The sequence below is a fragment of the Schistocerca piceifrons genome, chromosome 9, assembly GCF_021461385.2.
Source record: "Schistocerca piceifrons isolate TAMUIC-IGC-003096 chromosome 9, iqSchPice1.1, whole genome shotgun sequence".
NCBI lineage: Eukaryota > Metazoa > Arthropoda > Insecta > Orthoptera > Acrididae > Schistocerca > Schistocerca piceifrons.
Genome location: NC_060146.1, coordinates 49,528,509 through 49,546,226, shown reverse-complemented (window position 1 = coordinate 49,546,226; position 17,718 = coordinate 49,528,509). Strand labels below are relative to the sequence as shown.

Sequence of the window (17,718 nt, the reverse complement as noted above, 5' to 3'; positions counted from 1 at the left end):
TTAGCCATACGAGAGCGTTACAAATCTCATAGAAAGTTTGAAGTGGGACACGCTTGCAGAGAGAGGACGTGCTAAACGGAAGGGGCTGCTCACTAAATTCCAAAATCCGATCTTCGTCGAGGGTGTAGAGCATACATTATTGCCACCAACTTTCAAATCGCGCAGTGATCACCATTCAAAGATAAGGGAAATTAGAGCTCGTACTTAGGCGTTCAGACAGTCGTTTTTCCCACGTGCGATCCGAGAGTGGAACAGAGGTGGGGGGAATATGACTTTGGCACGAATTGAGCCCTCCGCCAAACACCGCTTGGTAGCTAGTGGAGTATATACCGGGTGATCAAAAAGTCAGTATAAATTTGAAAACTGAATAAATCACGGAATAATGTAGATAGAGAGGTACAGATTGACATGCATGCTTGGAATGACATGGGGTTTTATTAGAACCAAAAAAAATACAAAGTCCAAATATGTCCGACAGATGGCGCTTCATCTGATCAGAATAGCAATAATTAGCATAACAAAGTAAGACAAAGCAAAGATGATGTTCTTTACAGGAAATGCTCAATACGTCCACCATCATTCCTCAACAATAGCTGCAGTCGAGGAATAATGTTGTGAACAGCACTGTAAAGCATGTCCGGAGTAAAGGTGAGGCATTGGCGTCGGATGTTGTCTTTCAGCATCCCTAGAGATGTCGGTCGATCACGATACACTTGTGACTTCAGGTAACCCCAAAGCCAATAATCTCACGGACTGAGGTCTGGGGACCTGGGAGGCCAAGCATGACGAAAGTGGCGGCTGAGCACACGATCATCACCAAACGACGCGCGCAAGAGATCTTTCACGCGTCTAGCAATATGGGGTGGAGCGCCATCCTGCATAAACATCGTACGTTCCAGCAGGTGTTTATCAGCCAGGCTGGGGATGATGCGATTCTGTAACATATCGGCGTACCTCTCACCCGTCACGGTAGCAGTTACAAAACCAGAATCACGCATTTCTTCGAAGAAAAAAGTCCCGATAACGGTAGATGTGGTAAATCCAACCCATACCGTGACTTTCTCGTCGTGCAATGGAGTTTCCACGACCGTTCTACGATTTTCGGTAGCCCAAATTCTGCAGTTGTGGGCGTTGACAGACCCTCGGAGCGTGAAATGAGCTTCGTCGGTCCACAACACGTTACCCAACCAACCGTCATCTTCCGCCATCTTTTGAAACGCCCACACCGCAAATGCCCTCCGCTTCACTAAATCGGCAGGTAACAGTTCATGATGCCGATGGATTTTGTGCGGATAGCATCGGAGGGTACGCCTAAGTGCCAACCAAACAGTAGTGTATGGAATGCCTGTGCGACGTGCGGCTGCACGAGAGCTGACTTCCCCCTGCGTAGACGAACCCGCTACAGTCTCCACTTCTTCCTGAACTGTCTCAGCAGCGTTACGCCTTGTGCTCGGTCGGCCACTACGAGGTCTATCGTTTAAACAACCCGTGGTTTCGAACTTCGAAATCATTCTCGCGACTGCTGCATTTGTCAACGGACCTTTACCCGTTCGAATCCCCTTCCTATGGCGATAGGATCGTAACGCTGAACTAGCACATTCCCCATTCTGATAATACAGCTTCACTAAAAGCGTCTTTTCAGGTAACGTCAACATGCTGCGACTGCTGGCGCATCTGATTCTCTCTCTCATTACAGTTTCTTTTATAAACGATTTTCATACGCAGTCACTGACAGTTTGCTGTCCAGCGCCATCTGTCGGACACTTTTTGAACTTTTTTTTTGGTTCTAATAAAACCGCAAGTCATTCCAAGCATGTATGTCAATTTCTACCTCTCTATCTACATTAAACCGTGGTTTATTAAGTTTTCAAAGTTATACATCACCCGGTATGTAGATGTAGGGAGCTCTGATTTACACGATTGGTACTTTTGAATCCTAGCTGGCTGGAGGTCATTTCTCTGTTCCAGTCAGTACATTTTGGAATGGTTGAAGACGTATAGCCTGCTGTCTGTATCTGTGCAGCTGCTGGGCACCTGGTACGTGGTCGAGGTCATTTCGCCGGTATCTGTGGGGACGGTGTGCGACGGCTTCCAGCTGACCAAGCTGAACGTGAGCCGAGCCTGGGAGGACCTGGAGGCAGAGGCGGTCATCATGAGCCGCTTCGGGAGACTGCCCGGAGGCCCCACCATCTACTTCAACCGTACCATGCTGGTGGGAGGCGGCGCGGGGGCGTCCAGCGACGGCCAACACGAGGAGACCAGGGGCCCCAGTGAGTACTGGCGCCTGTGATCCCAGTGGGTGCATGCCCCAAAGCACCAACGGGGCAAGGGTCGCTCTACACTACTGGCCATTAAAATTGCTACACCAAGGAGAAATGCAGATGATAAACCGGTACTCATTGGACAAATTTATTATACTAGAACTGACATGTGATTACATTTTCACGCAATTTGGGTGCATAGATACTGAGAAATCAGTACCCAGAACTACCACCTCTGGCCTTAATAACGGCCTTGATACGCCTGGGCACTGAGTCAAACAGAGCTTGGATGGCATGTACAGGTACAGCTGCCCATGCAGCTTCAACACGATGCCACAGTTCATCAAGAGCAGTGACTGGCGTATTGTGACGAGCCAGTTGCTCGGCCACCATTGACCAGACGTTTTCAATTGGTGAGAGATCTGGAGAATGTGCTGGCCTGGGCAGCAGTCGAACATTTTCTGTATTCAGAAAGGCCCGTACAGGACCTGCAACGTGCGGTCGTGCATTATCCTGCTCAAATGTAGGGTTTCGCAGGGATCGAATGAAGGGTTGAGTCTATGCTGCTGCAAACGTCGTCGAACTGTTCGTGCAAATGGTTGTTGTCTTGCAAACGTCCTCATGTGTTGACTCAGGGATCTAGACGTGGCTGCACGATTCGTTACAGCCATGCGGATAAGATGCCTGTCATCTCGACTGCTAGTGATACGAGGCTGTTGGGATCCAGCACGGCGTTCCGTATTACCCTCCTGAAGCCACCGATTCCATACCCTGCTAATAGTCATTGGACCTCGACCAACACGAGCAGTAATATCGCGATACGATAAACTGCAATCGCGATAGGCTACAATCCGACCTTTATCAAAGTCGGAAACGCGATGGTACGCATTTCTCCTCCTTACACGAAGTATCACATCAACGTTTCACCAGGCAACCCCGGTCAACTGCTGTTTGTGTATGAGAAATCGGTTGGAAACTTTCCTCATGTCAGCACGTTGTAGGTGTCGCCACCGGCGCCAACTTTGTGTGAATGCTCTGAAAAGCTAATCATTTGCATATCACAGCATCTTCTTCCTGTCGGTTAAATTTCGCGTCTGTAGCACGTCATCTTCGTTGTGTAGCAATTTTAATGGCCAGTAGTGTATTTATTTACTTGTTTATTTACACGTCAAATTCCGTAGGAGCAAATTTAGGAGCACATCTCCAAGGTCATGGAATGTTTCACTACATGAAATTACAACATAAAAGTAATAATAGATACAAATAAAATGTCTCTGAACCCGAAAACAGTCAAGCCATAAGTTTAAGTAAACGCAATCAACAACACAACAAGAATCAGCTCAATTTTTCAAAGAACTCCTCGACAGAATAGAAGCAGTGACCCATGAGGAAACTCTTCAGTTTCGATTTGAAAGTACGTGGATTACTGCTATGATTTTTGAATTCCAGTGGTAGCTTATCGCAAATGGATGCAGCAGTATACTGCACGCCTTTTTGCACAAGAGTTAAGGAAGTGTGATCCAGATGCAGGTTCGATTTCCGCCAGATATTGAGTTAAAGCTGCTTATTCTTGGCAATAATCTAATATTTAAAATTGAAACAAATGAGCCCTCGGTCACTAATATTTTTAGTCTTATGGACCAGGTTCAACACTTCTAAGAGTGCCTTTATCAGAATTGAAACAATTAAAATGACCTATAACATAGTTACACTTTTTATATAAAAATAGCGTTTCCTATAAATTAGTGTGACGTACAAATTAGTGTGACATACAAAATAATTAACAGGCCAGATGTGTCATGTAAGTACTGCCTCTGTCTTTTACTGTTAGTCAGTACCCACACTTTTTATATAAAAAATAGCTTTTCCTATAAATTTGTAACTATGTTATAGGCCATTTTAATTGTTTTAATTCTGATGAAGGCACTCTTACAAGTGTTGAAATCTGGTCAATAAGACTAAAAATATTAGTGACCGAGGGCTCATTTGTTTCAGTTTTAATTTAGAAACGGTCACTGAACCAAGCAGCCAAGTTTAAAACTTTAAGCTAATATTGTCAGCAAGAAATGACAGTAAGGAACATATATATTGATATGCCAACATCAAAATACCCAGTCTCGTGAACATTGGTCGGGAAGAGGTTCGTGAACTTGCACCACTTATTGCCCGAACCGCCCGTTTCTGAGCCAAACACCATCATTTTAGAATGTGGAAGTGTTACCCCAAAATATAATACCATACGCCATAAGCGAATGAAAATAAGCAAAGTAGAGTCATTTTTGTGTACAGCGATCACTCACTTCAGATACCGTTAGAATAGTAAAACTGGCAGCATTAAGTCTTTGAACAAGATCCTGAACGTGGGTTTTCCACGACAGTTTACTATCTATCTGAACACCTAGAAATTTGAACTGTTCAGTTTCACTAATCATGTGCCCATTCTGTGAAATTAAAAGGTCAGGTTTTGTTGAATTGTGTGTTAGAAACTGTAAAAACTGAGTCTTATTGTGATTTACTGTTAGTTTATTTTCTACAGGCAATGAACTTATGCCAGGAACTGCACTACTTGAAACCGAAACAGTGTTGTACCCAACATCCTTTACTACCAAGCCAGCTAGTGTCATCAGCAAACAGAAATATTTTATAGTTACTGGTAATACGAGAAGGCATAGCATTTATATAAATAAAGAACAGGACTGACCCCAACACTGATCCCTGGGGCACCCCCCACTAGACCATACCTCACTCAGACCCCACATCTCAGCCATTCTCAACACTGTGAATGATGACGTTTTGCTGTCCGTTGCTAAAGTAAGAGGTGAATCAGTTCTGAGCTACTCCCTGTATTCCGTAATGGTCCAACTTCTGGAGCAATATTTTGTGATCAAATATTGGTTAAATCAAAAAATATGCCTAGCGTTCGAAGCCTTTTGTTCAAACCATCCAGTACCTGACAGAGAAAAGAGAATGTAGCATTTTCAGTTGTTAAACGACTTCTAAAGCCGAACTGTACATTTGATAGCAAATCGTGTGGTATAAAATGATCAATTATCCTTACATACAGAGACTTTTCAATAACTTTAGCAAACACTGATGGCATAGAAATACGTCTAAAATTGTCTACATTATCCCTTTCTCCCTACTGGGTGGTATCTAGTAACGAAGTCTATACTGCACACTAATTTGCTGACTGAGTAAACTGGCAGTGTGAGGCGTCCCAACTATGATTTTGATTCCTCCTGTCTTTCTCTAACTTAGAACAAGTCGAGAAATGCGCAACTAAGCTTACTCGTTTCAAGACAGCTGGTTTTCTCCTTCAAGGGTGTGGTTTGGGCACTCATATTTTGTCCGTTAACTTTATTCTATACCTACATCTAATCTGAGTAGTTACACTATATATACAAAAGTATGTGGACAGCTATTCGTGGACATCATTATGGAGTTATAACGGCTTGTGCTCTCCTAGGGACAATTCTGATGAGGTGTTTGAATATGTGTGGAGGAATGATAGTCCATTCTTTGTCACAAGCCGAAACCAGGGAAGGTAGTAATGTTGAACGCTGGAGACGGGAGTTCTAACTCAAGACAAACGTATTCCATTGGCTTCTGGTCGAGACTCTGGCCATGTCAGTCCATGTCATTCCGTCTCAGATGCTGCACTTTGACAGGGTGCATTGTCATGCATCATCTGCAGGCTGTTCCTCTACTGTACACAGTATAAAACTCTGTAAAATTTGTCCATATCCTTTCACATTTAGCGCTTCCTTAAGCGCATGAAGGGGACCACATCAAACCCAAATCCTTACATCGGACCGCCAGAAGTTAAAGCGTGATTCGGCACTGCAAACTACTCGTTTCGAGTCATTGACTCCTCAGTGGCGTGGCTGTTTACTCCTCCTCAAGGTGGTTTATGAGGATCTGCTCGATCATTTTGCCCGGTTCTAGTGAACTCCGTATGTACAGTCTTCGTGCCAACTGGACTGCTCCACAATGCTTGACGGTCCCACCCATCAGTATATGAGGTCTACCTGGTCTTTTCTCTGCCCAGAGACTGGGTGTCTGTGTTGTCCTCGTCATTCGATCTTCATCATTGTCATTCGCAACATTAGCTAGATGGGACTGTGTCAAAACTGTGTGGTGTCACCGCCAGACACCACACTTGCTAGGTGGTAGCCTTTAAATCGGCCGCGGTCCGTTAGTATACGTCGGACCCGCGTGTCGCCACTGTCAGTGATTGCAGACCGAGCGCCGCCACACGGCAGGTCTATAGAGACTTCCTAGCACTCGCCCCAGTTGTACAGCCGACTTTGCTAGCGATGGTTCACTGACAAATTACGCTCTCATTTGCCGAGACGATAGTTAGCATAGCCTTCAGCTACGTCATTAGCTACGACCCAGCAAGGCGCCATTATCATTTGCTATTTGTCTTGTGATGCATGTACCGTCAGACCGATGTTCACCAATTATGGATTAAGTATTCCAACAGCTACGTTCTTTTCTTGCTAGTATAATTACTTTAACTGTTCCCGACCTCACGCCAGCCTGCGTGAGCTTAAACGCGTGCCTTTCGGATTCACCTCCTAGTGGCTTTGCTGTCTTGCCAAGTCACAACAAACTGAACTACGTAAAAATTGGGACTTTGTACAGGCATTGATTACCGCGCAGTTGAGCTCTCCACAAACCAGACATTATCATCATCATCATCTACCTTGTCTTAGTGTAGCTACTGTTATTCCCTTCCCGTTTCCACTTCACATTCACATCAGCAACAGTCGACTTCGGAGAATTTAGGGTTTAAATGTCCTTAACGGATCTGTTACTTAGGTGAAATCCAGTGACTGGTGCACGTCCGAAGACACTGAGCTCTTCTAACCCACACACTCTGCTGTTATCGCTCCTCCACCGCCCACACAATACTCCCCACGCCATTTAACACTGACATGTTCGCCTCACGTGACGCCTTAAAACATCAATGTGCGCCTAGTGGTCAGTTCTGCGTTATGTAGGAGTGTCCGGATATTTTTGATCGGATAGTGTGTAAGATACGGAATTTTCAGATGTTCCACACTCTTTTAGCAATCAGGTGCTGTGAGGACCTTTCTTTTTGCTAGGGGCATTTCTTGTATTTATCCACATTTCGTAAATAGTGCCCTTCAATACAAAAAGTGGAATTTCTGCGAAAGTCTCTCCGATGTTTTTACGGTTGTCTGACAACCATCCTTTGCCATACAGAACCGATCGCCAGCGAACAATCGAATTATGCTGCTGATCCTACCTGATAAATTGTTTATATATATTGAGAACGTTTGGAGTCCTATAACTCTTCCCTAGAATACTCCAGTTGTTACTTTCAACAGCATACAGCATGATTTTTTCCACCGTGTACAAACTCTAGGGATTGGTCGATGCGAAGATACGGTACAAAATCGATTTAGTTAACTTATGTCTTGAAATGCATGGTTTCCATGCTAGAGACAATTTGTTCAATAAAACACTATGTGGTCAAAAGTATCCGAACACCTGGCTGAAAATGACTTACAACTTCGTGGCACCCTCCATCGGTTTGCTGGAATTCGGTAAGGTCTTAGCCCAGTCTTAGCCTTGATGACAGCTTCCACTCTCGTAGGCACACGGTTCGTCAGATGCTGCAAGGATTCTTGGGGAATGGCAGCCCATTCCTCACGGAATGCTGCACTAAGGAGAAGTATCGATGTCGGTCGGTGAGCCCTTGCACGAAGACGACGTTCCAAAACATACCAAAGGTGTTCTATAGGATTAAGGTAACGACTCTGTGAGGTCAAGTCCAATACACGGATGTTATTGACGTGTGACCACTCCACCATAGGCCGTGCATTATGAGCAGGTGCTCGATCGTGTTGAAAGATGCAATCACCATCCCCGAATTGCTCTTCAACATTGGGAACCACGAAGAAGCTTAACACATCAATGTAGGCCTGTGCTGTGATAGTGCCACGCAAAATAACAAGGTGTGCAAGCCCCATCCATCAAAACCACGACCTCACCACATCACCACCGCCTCCGAATTATACTGTTGGCACTGCACACGTTGGCAGATGATGTTCACTGGGCATTCGCCATACCCACACCCTGCCATCGGATCGCCACATTGTGTACCGTGATTCGTCATTCCACACGACATTTTTCCACTGTTCAAACGTCCAATGTTTACGCTCCTTACACCAACCGAGGCGTCGTTTGCCATTTACCGGCGTGATGTGTTGCTTATGAGCAGCCGCTCGAACATGAAATCCAAGTTTTCTCAACTGCCGCCTGTCATAGAACTTGCAGTGGAATATGACGCAGTTTGGAATTCTTGTGTGATGGTCTGGATAGATGTCTGCCTATTACACGTTACGACCCTCTTCAACTGTCGGCAGTCTCTGTCAGTCAACAGACGAGGTTGGTCTGTACTCTTCCAACATTCTGCGTGGTGTCTGTTTGTTCTAAGTCGTGTCTCCCTACCACTTTCGCGCAACGACACTCTGAGCGTGTTTTTTAGGGAATTGACTAGTTTGAACCTGGGAACTGTTGCTGGTAAGGAGACGCCAGACCACACATGACATGTAGAGTTCAGAAGAGTTCAGTGAGACTAGCGATGATATAATCAAATACTTAACGATTTCAGCGTCAGCTCCACTGCACTCCCTGTAAAAGAATCTTAATACTAACTAAATTTAGTGGAAGGGGTTAAAGGCTTTCCTATTTTTAGTTAGCTGGTAAAATAACGTCGAAAAATCAGTTAAGTTTACCAATGGAAATTTTATTCTACTCACAAAACATTGTTTATAAATTGCACTATTGATAAAAGGAAATATTTTAATACAGGATGATAAAAACCAACTGCATTCAACAAAAATGTGAACGAATATTCCCTGAATGGGTTTCCAAGGATGACCTATGCCATATCACATCTATAATCTAGGTTTAAATTAAGTTTCATAAAAGAGAAAACTATCAAAAATGGTCTACAGTGACCGTCAGTTATCTTTAATTACTTATTTAACTTGTCGTAAATTATAGTGACTGATGTGGCTTCTCAATAATTATATAACATAAAAATCGTCGCGTTTCAGATTTTCACTTCTAGTAGCAAATGTGAATACCGCGAAGTTTAATTGACAATCGACACTAGTATTACGTAAAAAGGGGATGTAACAGATGAGACTTCTGCAGTTCTGAGTGTATCCTTATGGCGGCACCGCATGCGATCATTACCTTGTCGGTGGTTAGGCAGCGTCAGGGGCCAGCGGGCGGCACAGCTCCACACACCTCGCCGTCTCGGAAGCAACTCTTCTCTAACCTCCCCTTACTACAATTTTCAGAAGCTGGTTTAAGAAAAAGGTATCTGGCTGTATTTTCAAATTACCAATCAGGGTCTCAATGTTAACCTTAAGCTCCGCCTACAAAAATTCTGTCTATCCAATGAGAAACGTTATACTTTTTGTGGTGGGGCAATGTTTTTAACGTTTGCAAAGTAACAGAGACGCGAAAAAGACTCATGTTAAAACTTGCAGCTGCTGTGGCCCTTTTAGTGTTATCGTAAGATCTATACTGTTCTTCTGGAGGGCTCTATCTTTTAACATGGGCTGGCGGGTGGTCCTGGCGGTCGGCTGGAGACGTGGGTGTCCGTCCCTTATCGTAGGGCCTCCTAGCCTCCACACCTCTGCTCTCGGCTTCTGTTCTCATTTCTCCCCTCGGAACTGCGTCTGTTTCACGGTGGGAAGGTATGACATGCATTTAGGCATACTTGTGTTAGTCTGTGATATTCCATTTGCTCACTCGTTGATCGTATTACTTTGGTTAATTTAATGTCAGGATTTATTCGGAGCTATGTGACATACTGCCGGATTTGCTATAATGTCAGGGTTTTCATGGAAGGTGTTGGATTTGCCTGACACCTTACACTCTTTCGTGCTGTACGTGTCCTTTCACGTTTCCACTTTACCATCACATCGGAAACAGTGGACCTAAGGATGTTTAGGAGTGTGGAAATCTTGCATACAGACGTATGACACAAGTGACACCCAGTTACCAGACCACGTCCGAAGTCCGTGCGTTCTGGTCTCCCACGATATCCAATGACTACTGAGGTCGCCGGTGTGGAGTACCTGGCAGTGGGTGGCAGCACAATGCAGCTAATGTGAAAAACGTATGTTTTTGCGGGTGTCCGGATACTTTTGATCGCATAGTGTACGTTGTTACAGAGACTGCTGTACCAGGCAGCCACAGTTGCAGTATGCATGGTTTCCTCATATGTCATGCTCTAGCGCCTTCTCCTGCCAAGTTGTTGGTAATGTTGCGTCGGATTTACTTCTTCTGCTGGCTCACCTTGTACTGGATGTGATACAGCGTTGTACACACGCGGTGTTTACTTGCGAAAAGGCAAATGGCAACGGGCGATGGGCAGGAAGGTTGTATCAGGAGACAGTAACTACAGCATTCAATGTTTGCAACAGTGTTTCACCGTTTGTCTGAGAGAGGGTCGTTTCAGAAAGCAGAAAATCATGAAGGGCATATCCGAAATTTTCGGACACCAAACTAGGAGGAACGTATTCACACTGTGGAAGGAAACCGCTGTGTCAGTACCAGGAAATTGGCCCGCCAGTAGGGGGTAAGTCAGACGACCGTATTGAGCATTCTCCATGACAATTGTTACTATCCTTATCGCTCAAAGCGTCTGTAAGGCTTACTAGCGACAGACTTTCCACATCTGGAGCAGTTTTGTCACTAGTTTCTTCACCAGGCAGCCACAATTCCGGGATTTGTGTCATCCATCCTATCCACAGATGAGCTCACATTTACGTCGAGTGGTATCTCCAACTTTCATAATAGTCATCTGTGGGATAGCGTGAAGAACCCGAATGGCATTGTGACAGCGAATCACCAGCATCGGTGCAGCCGGAATGTGTTGCCCGGGCAATTGGCGATCGTACGAGGGCTATCCACAAAGTACATTACGTTTTGGAATTAAAAATAAATAAAGTATTGGACGTTTTTTTATTATATACAGATGAAAGCCACACTTAAATATTACTTTTCTACATAGTTGCCATTTAAATTAAGGCACTTATCGTAACGATGGACGAGCTTGGAAATTCCTTCGTCGTAAAATTCGGCCGCCTACGCCTTCAACCACGTGGTTACCTCTTTTGGGACAGAAAAGGTGTGATTTTTGTGGATTTCCTGGAAAGAGGCACTACAATAAACTCTCAAAGCTTTGCCAAACTCTGCACGACCTCAGAAGAGCAATACAAAACAAGCGCAGCGGAAAGTTGGGCTAAGATCTTGCTGATTCACGACAACGCCCTGGCCCACACGGCAAATGCCACTCGTGAAGTTCTCGAATCTTTAAAGTGGGAGTTGTTTCCTCATCCGCCGTACAGTCCCGACCTGGCACCGAACGACTTCCACTTATTCCCAGGAATGAAGAAGTGGTTGGCTATGCAGCGTTTTGATGACGACGCACCTCTTCAAGAAGAGGTAACCACGTGGTTGAAGGCGCAGGCGGCCGAATTTTACGACAAAGGAATTTCCAAGCTCGTCCATCGCTACGATAAGTGCCTTAATTTAAATGGCAACTATGTAGAAAAGTAGTATTTAAGTGTGGATTTCATCTGTATATAATAAAAAAAATTCCAATATTTTATTTATTTTTAATTCCAAAACGTAATGTACTTTGTGGATAGCCCTCGTATTTTCAGACCAGTCATGCTTCCAGGTCGCCTAATAGGCCGGAACTACCGGCGTTCCTTGCCGGTGACTTTGCCTCCCCTGCTGGAAAAAGTGCCGTTGGTGATTCGAAGGGTTATGTGGCTGCCACATGATGGTGCTCCAGCCCACTTCACCGTCAACGTCCGGACACACCTCATTCGTGTCTTACCTGGTCGATGGGTCGGACGTGGGGGTCCAGTTGATTGGCCTGCTCGTTCCCCAGATCTCAACCCGTGCCATTTCTGGTTACGGGGCCATCTCAAAAGTAACGTGTATGCAAGAGCCCAGTCCAGATGTGCAGGCATTGGAGCACCGTATTCATTCTGCCTTTAACACTGTTGGGATGCAGCCTGCCCGATGTGAACGTTTGAGATACAACATGCTACGGAGCGTACACACATGCGTTGAGGCACATGGAAACCATTTTCAACACATAGTATAACTTTGGCTGCATGGTATGACACGTATTAGACGGCAGTCAATGTCTGACTCAATAACTGCTCTCTAGTATGGAAACCGTGCATTTGCGGACACAAGTTCATTAGAACTTTTTTGTTCCGTACCCTCTCATCGATCAATCGGTAGAGTTTGTAAACGATCGAAAAAATCACTCTGTATATCGCACTGTACTCTGTTACAAATGTACTTAGCAAGCCACTCGCATATCTGTACAATGAATGTGCTTGCAAAATTATATTATTCTAGGGGGCATAGTTGAAGAGATATGGCGAATTATACATGGAAATTCGACTGTTTTAAGTATCGCTGGAGGAGGGGGGATGCCACTGGTCTAAGAAGCAGCTCAGTTATATGCTAGTATCTTTGCTGAAAGTCAACGATGTATTTGTCGTACGTGTTTTCGATATCAAGGAACACCTTCCATATACAGGGCGTTTCCGTAAGAGCGTGGAAAAGTTTAACAGGACGTATAGGATGCTCCACTGAACAATTTGAGGTAGGGAACCTGGGGTCAGAGAAGTTAGTTTAAGGAGATAACACGAATAAAGTCGCATTGCTGTGTAATTTTGTTGTTGTTGTTGTTGTTGTTGTGGACTTCAGTCCTGAGACTGGTTTGATCCAGCTCTCCATGCTACTCTATCCTGTGCAAGCTTCTCCATCTCCCAGTACCTACTGCAACCTACATCCTTCTGAATCTGCTTAGTGTATTCATCTCTTGGTCTCCCTCCCCGATTTTTACCCTCCACGCTGCCCTCCAGTACCAAATTGGTGATCCCTTGATGCCTCAGAACATGTCCTACCAACCGATCCCTTCTTCTAGTCAAGTTGTGCCACAAACTTCTCTTCTCCCCAATTCTATTCAATACCTCCTCATTAGTTATGTGATCTACCCATCTAATCTTCAGCATTCTTCTGTAGCACCACATTTCGAAAGCTTCTATGCTCTTCTTGTCCAAACTATTTATTGTCCCTGTTTCACTTCCATACATGGCTACACTCCATGCAAATACTTTCAGAAACGGCTTCCTGACACTTAAATCTATACTCGATGTTAACAAATTTCTCTTCTTCAGAAACGCTTACCTTGCCATTCCAGTCTACATTTTATATCCTCTCTACTTCGACCATCATCACTTATTTTGCTCCCCAAATAGCAAAACTCCTTTACTACTTTAAGTGTCTCATTTCCTAATCTAATTCCCTCAGCACCAACCGACTTAATTCGACTACATTCCATTATCCTTGTTTTGCTTTTGTTGATGTTCATCTTATACCCTCCTTTCAAGACACTGTCCATACCGTTCAACTGCTCTCCCAAGTCCTTTGCTGTCTCTGACAGAATTACAATGTCATGGGCGAACCTCAAAGTTTTTATTTCTTCTCCTTGGATTTTAATACATAACCCGAACTTTACTTTTGTTTCCTTTACTGCTTGCTCAATATACAGATTGAATAGCATCGGGAAGAGGCTACAACCCTGTCTCACTCCCTTCCCAACCACTGCTTCCCTTTCATGTCCCCCGACTCTTATAACTGCCATCTGGTTTCTGTACAAATTGTAAATAGCCTTTCGCTCCCTGTATTTTACCCCTGCCACCTTCAGAATTTGAAAGAGAGTATTCCAGTCAACATTGTCAAAAGCTTTCTCTAAGTCTACAAATGCGAGAAATGTAGGTTTGCCTTTCCTTAATCTGTCTTCTAAGATAAGTCGAAGTTCAGTATTGCCTCACGTGTTCCAACATTTCTATGGAATCCAAACTGATCTTCCCCGAGGTCAGCTTCTACCAGTTTTTCCATTCGTCTGTAAAGAATTCGCGTTAGTATTTTGCAGCTGTGACTTATTAAACTGATAGTTCGGTAATTTTCATATCTGTCAACGCCTGCTTTCTTTGGGATTGGAATTATTATATTCTTCTTGAAGTCTGAGGGAATTTCGCCTGTCTCATACATCTTGCTCACCAGATGGTAGAGTTTTGATGGTAGAGTATTTTTTTTATTCGCATTAATTTACTGCGAATACCATCATTGACAGAATGAACGTACCATTTGTATTGTATCTTACAAAATGTGCCGAAACTGACGGCCATCAGCCTCATACAAAACCGACATTGGCGAACAAGATTCTGACGCACCCTGACGAATATCGCTAACGTGTTTCGAATTACATCACATCACAGGCAGCTACAGTTCTGCCAACTAGTTCCATCTCTGTATCCACTTCAGCCTCATACGAGGTGCATTCAAGTTCTAAGGCCTTCGATTTTATTTCTAATTAACTACTCACCCGAAATCGATGAAACTGGCGTTACTTCTCGACGTAATCGCCCTGCAGACGTACACATTTTTCACAACGCTGACGCCATGATTCCATGACAGCGGCGAAGGCTTCTTTAGGAGTCTGTTTTGACCACTGGAAAATCGCTGAGGCAATAGCAGCACGGCTGGTGAATGTGTGGCCACGAAGAGTGTCTTTCACTGTTGGAAAAAGCCAAAAGACACTAGGAGCCAGGTCAGGTGAGTAGGGAGCATGAGGAATCACTTCAAAGTTGTTATCACGAAGAAACTGTTGCGTAACGTTAGTTCGATGTGCGGGTACGTTGTCTTGGTGAAACAGCACACGCGCAACCCTTCCCGGACGGTTTTGTTGCAGTGCAGGAAGGAATTTGTTCTTCAAAATATTTTCGTAGGATGCACCTGTTACCGTAGTGCCCTTTGGAACGCAATGGGTAAGGATTACGCCCTCGCTGTCCCAGAACATGGACACCATCATTTTTTCAGCACTGGCGGTTACCCGAAATTATTTTGGTGGCGGTGAATCTGTGTGCTTCCATTGAGCTGACTGGCGCTTTGTTTCTGGATTGAAAAATGGCATCCACGTCTCATCCATTGTCACAACCGACGAAAAGAAAGTCCCATTCACGCTGTCGTTGCGCGTCAACATTGCTCGGCAACATGCCACACGGGCAGCCGTGTGGTCGTCCGTCAGCATTCGTGGCACCCACCTGGATGACTCTTTTCGCATTCTCAAGTCGTCATGCAGGATTGTGTGCACAGAACCCACAGAAATGCCAACTCTGGAGGCGATCTGTTCAACAGTCATTCGGCGATCACCCAAAACAATTCTCTCCACTTTCTCGATCGTGTCGTCAGACCGGCTTGTGCGAGCCCGAGGTTGTTTCGGTTTGTTGTCCCACGATGTTCTGCCTTCATTAAATTGTCGCACCCACGAACGCACTTTCAACACATCCATAACTCCATCACCACATGTCTCCTTCAACTGTCGATGAATTTCAATTGGTTTCACACCACGCAAATTCAGAAAACGAATGATTCACGCTGTTCAAGTAAGGAAAACCTCGCCATTTTAAGTATTTAAAACAGTTCTCATTCTCGCCGCTGGCGGTAAAATTCCATCTGCCGTACGGTGCTCCCATCTCTGGGACGTATTGACAATGAACACGGCCTCATTTTAAAACAATGCGCATGTTTCTATCTCTTTCCAGTCTGCAGAAGAAAAATCGGAGGCCTTAGAACTTGAATGTACCTCGTACACAAGTGACTTTGGATATCGCCATAGGAAGAAATGAAGGGGATTCAAGTTAGGTGACCTCGCAGGTCATGGAATAGGACCTCCCCTTCCAATCCAGGAAATACTGCACCGGTTCTGCTCCATCGTATTGTACTGTACGTCTCTGAATAGCAATCAGTAATGAATGGGTCTGTCGTTGATTTGTGGCAAGTTCTGTCATGAGAAAACGTAAATACGATGCAAATAAAGTAAACAAAACCTGCATCATGACTTCCTGGCAGTCAGGCTGCTCCTCCTTGGTTCCTTGCAGGAAATTAAAGAATGTACGTGCAAATAAACAGCACACAATGTTTAAACTTGTACGCATGTTAGTTGTAAATAAAATGGAAAACGATAATGCTAGGCAAAGTGGAAGACAAGTTTACTTCCATATCTCCTTAATCTGGCTTCTCCAACCCCAGGCTGCCTATCTCAAATTGTTCAGTGGAGCATTATCTACATTCTGTTACATTTTTGCAATCTCTTACGGAAACACCTGTAGATCTTGCGAAATGGCCACGACAATACAGTGAGGGAAATTACGACTTGCGCAGAGGCTCACCTTTCTGTCCCTTACCATTTGCGAATGGAGCAGCAAAGGGTGTCAGTCATACTGACATCGGAGGTAACCTTCACTACACATGGCAATGTCGGGTGCTGGGTATACATATGTACAGGGTGATCAAAAAGTCAGTATAAATTTGAAAACTTAATAAACCACAGAATAATGTAGATAGAGAGGTAAAAATTGACACACATGCTTGGAATGACATGGGGATTTATTATCACTAAAAAAAAAAAAAAAGTTCACAAAATGTCCGACAGATGGCGCTAGACAGCAGAACTGCTACCGTGACAGGTGAGAGGTACGCCGATATGTTACAGAATCGCATCATCCCCACCCTGGCTGATAAACACCTGCTTGAACGTACGACGTTTATGCAGGATGGCGCTCCATCCCATATTGCTAGACGCGTGAAAGATCTCTTGCGCGCGTCGTTTGGTGATGATCGTGTGCTCAGGCGCCACTTTCGTCATGCTTGGCCTCCCAGCTCCCCAGACCTCAGTCCGTGCGATTATTGGCTTTGGGGTTACCTGAAGTCGCAAGTGTATCGTGATCGACCGACATCTCTAGGGATGCTGAAAGACAACATCCGACGTCAATGTCTCACCATAACTCCGGACATGCTTTACAGTGCTGTTCACAACATTATTCCTCGACTACAGCTATTGTTGAGGAATGATGGTGGCCATATTGAGCATTTCCTGTAAAGAACATTATCTTTGCTTTGTCTTACTTTGTTATGCTAATTATTGCTATTCTGATCAGATGAAGCGCCATCTGTCGGACATTTTTGAACGTTTCTATTATTTTGGTTCTAATAAAACCCCATGTAATTCCAAGAATGTGTGTCAATTTGTACCTCTCTATCTACATTACTCCGTGACTTATTCAGTTTTCAAATTTATACTGACTTTTTGATCACCCGGTATGTGGACGGGAATTTTCTGAGAAACGCAAGGAAAGTCAAACACAAACGAAAGGAAGTAACATTGGACCGAACAAGCCTGAAATTGGAAGGGAGGCGAGGGAGGAATAGGGGCCGGAGACTATCAAGCAAGAGGATTCAAATGATTGAAATGGCTCTGAGCACTATGGGACTTAACATCTGAGGTCGCCAGTCCCCTAGAACTTAG

The 17,718-nt window shown here is 44.5% G+C and overlaps 1 protein-coding gene across 1 annotated transcript in view; it reads left to right on the top strand.

Moving 5' to 3' along the window:
* The window catches only part of LOC124716694, a 213,812-nt gene that overhangs the window by 151,868 nt on the left and 44,226 nt on the right, over positions 1-17,718 (top strand). The window contains exon 3 of the mRNA XM_047243235.1: positions 2,024-2,270. Coding sequence (XP_047099191.1) covers positions 2,024-2,270 — 247 coding nt within the window. The remainder of the gene's footprint in view (positions 1-2,023; positions 2,271-17,718) is intronic.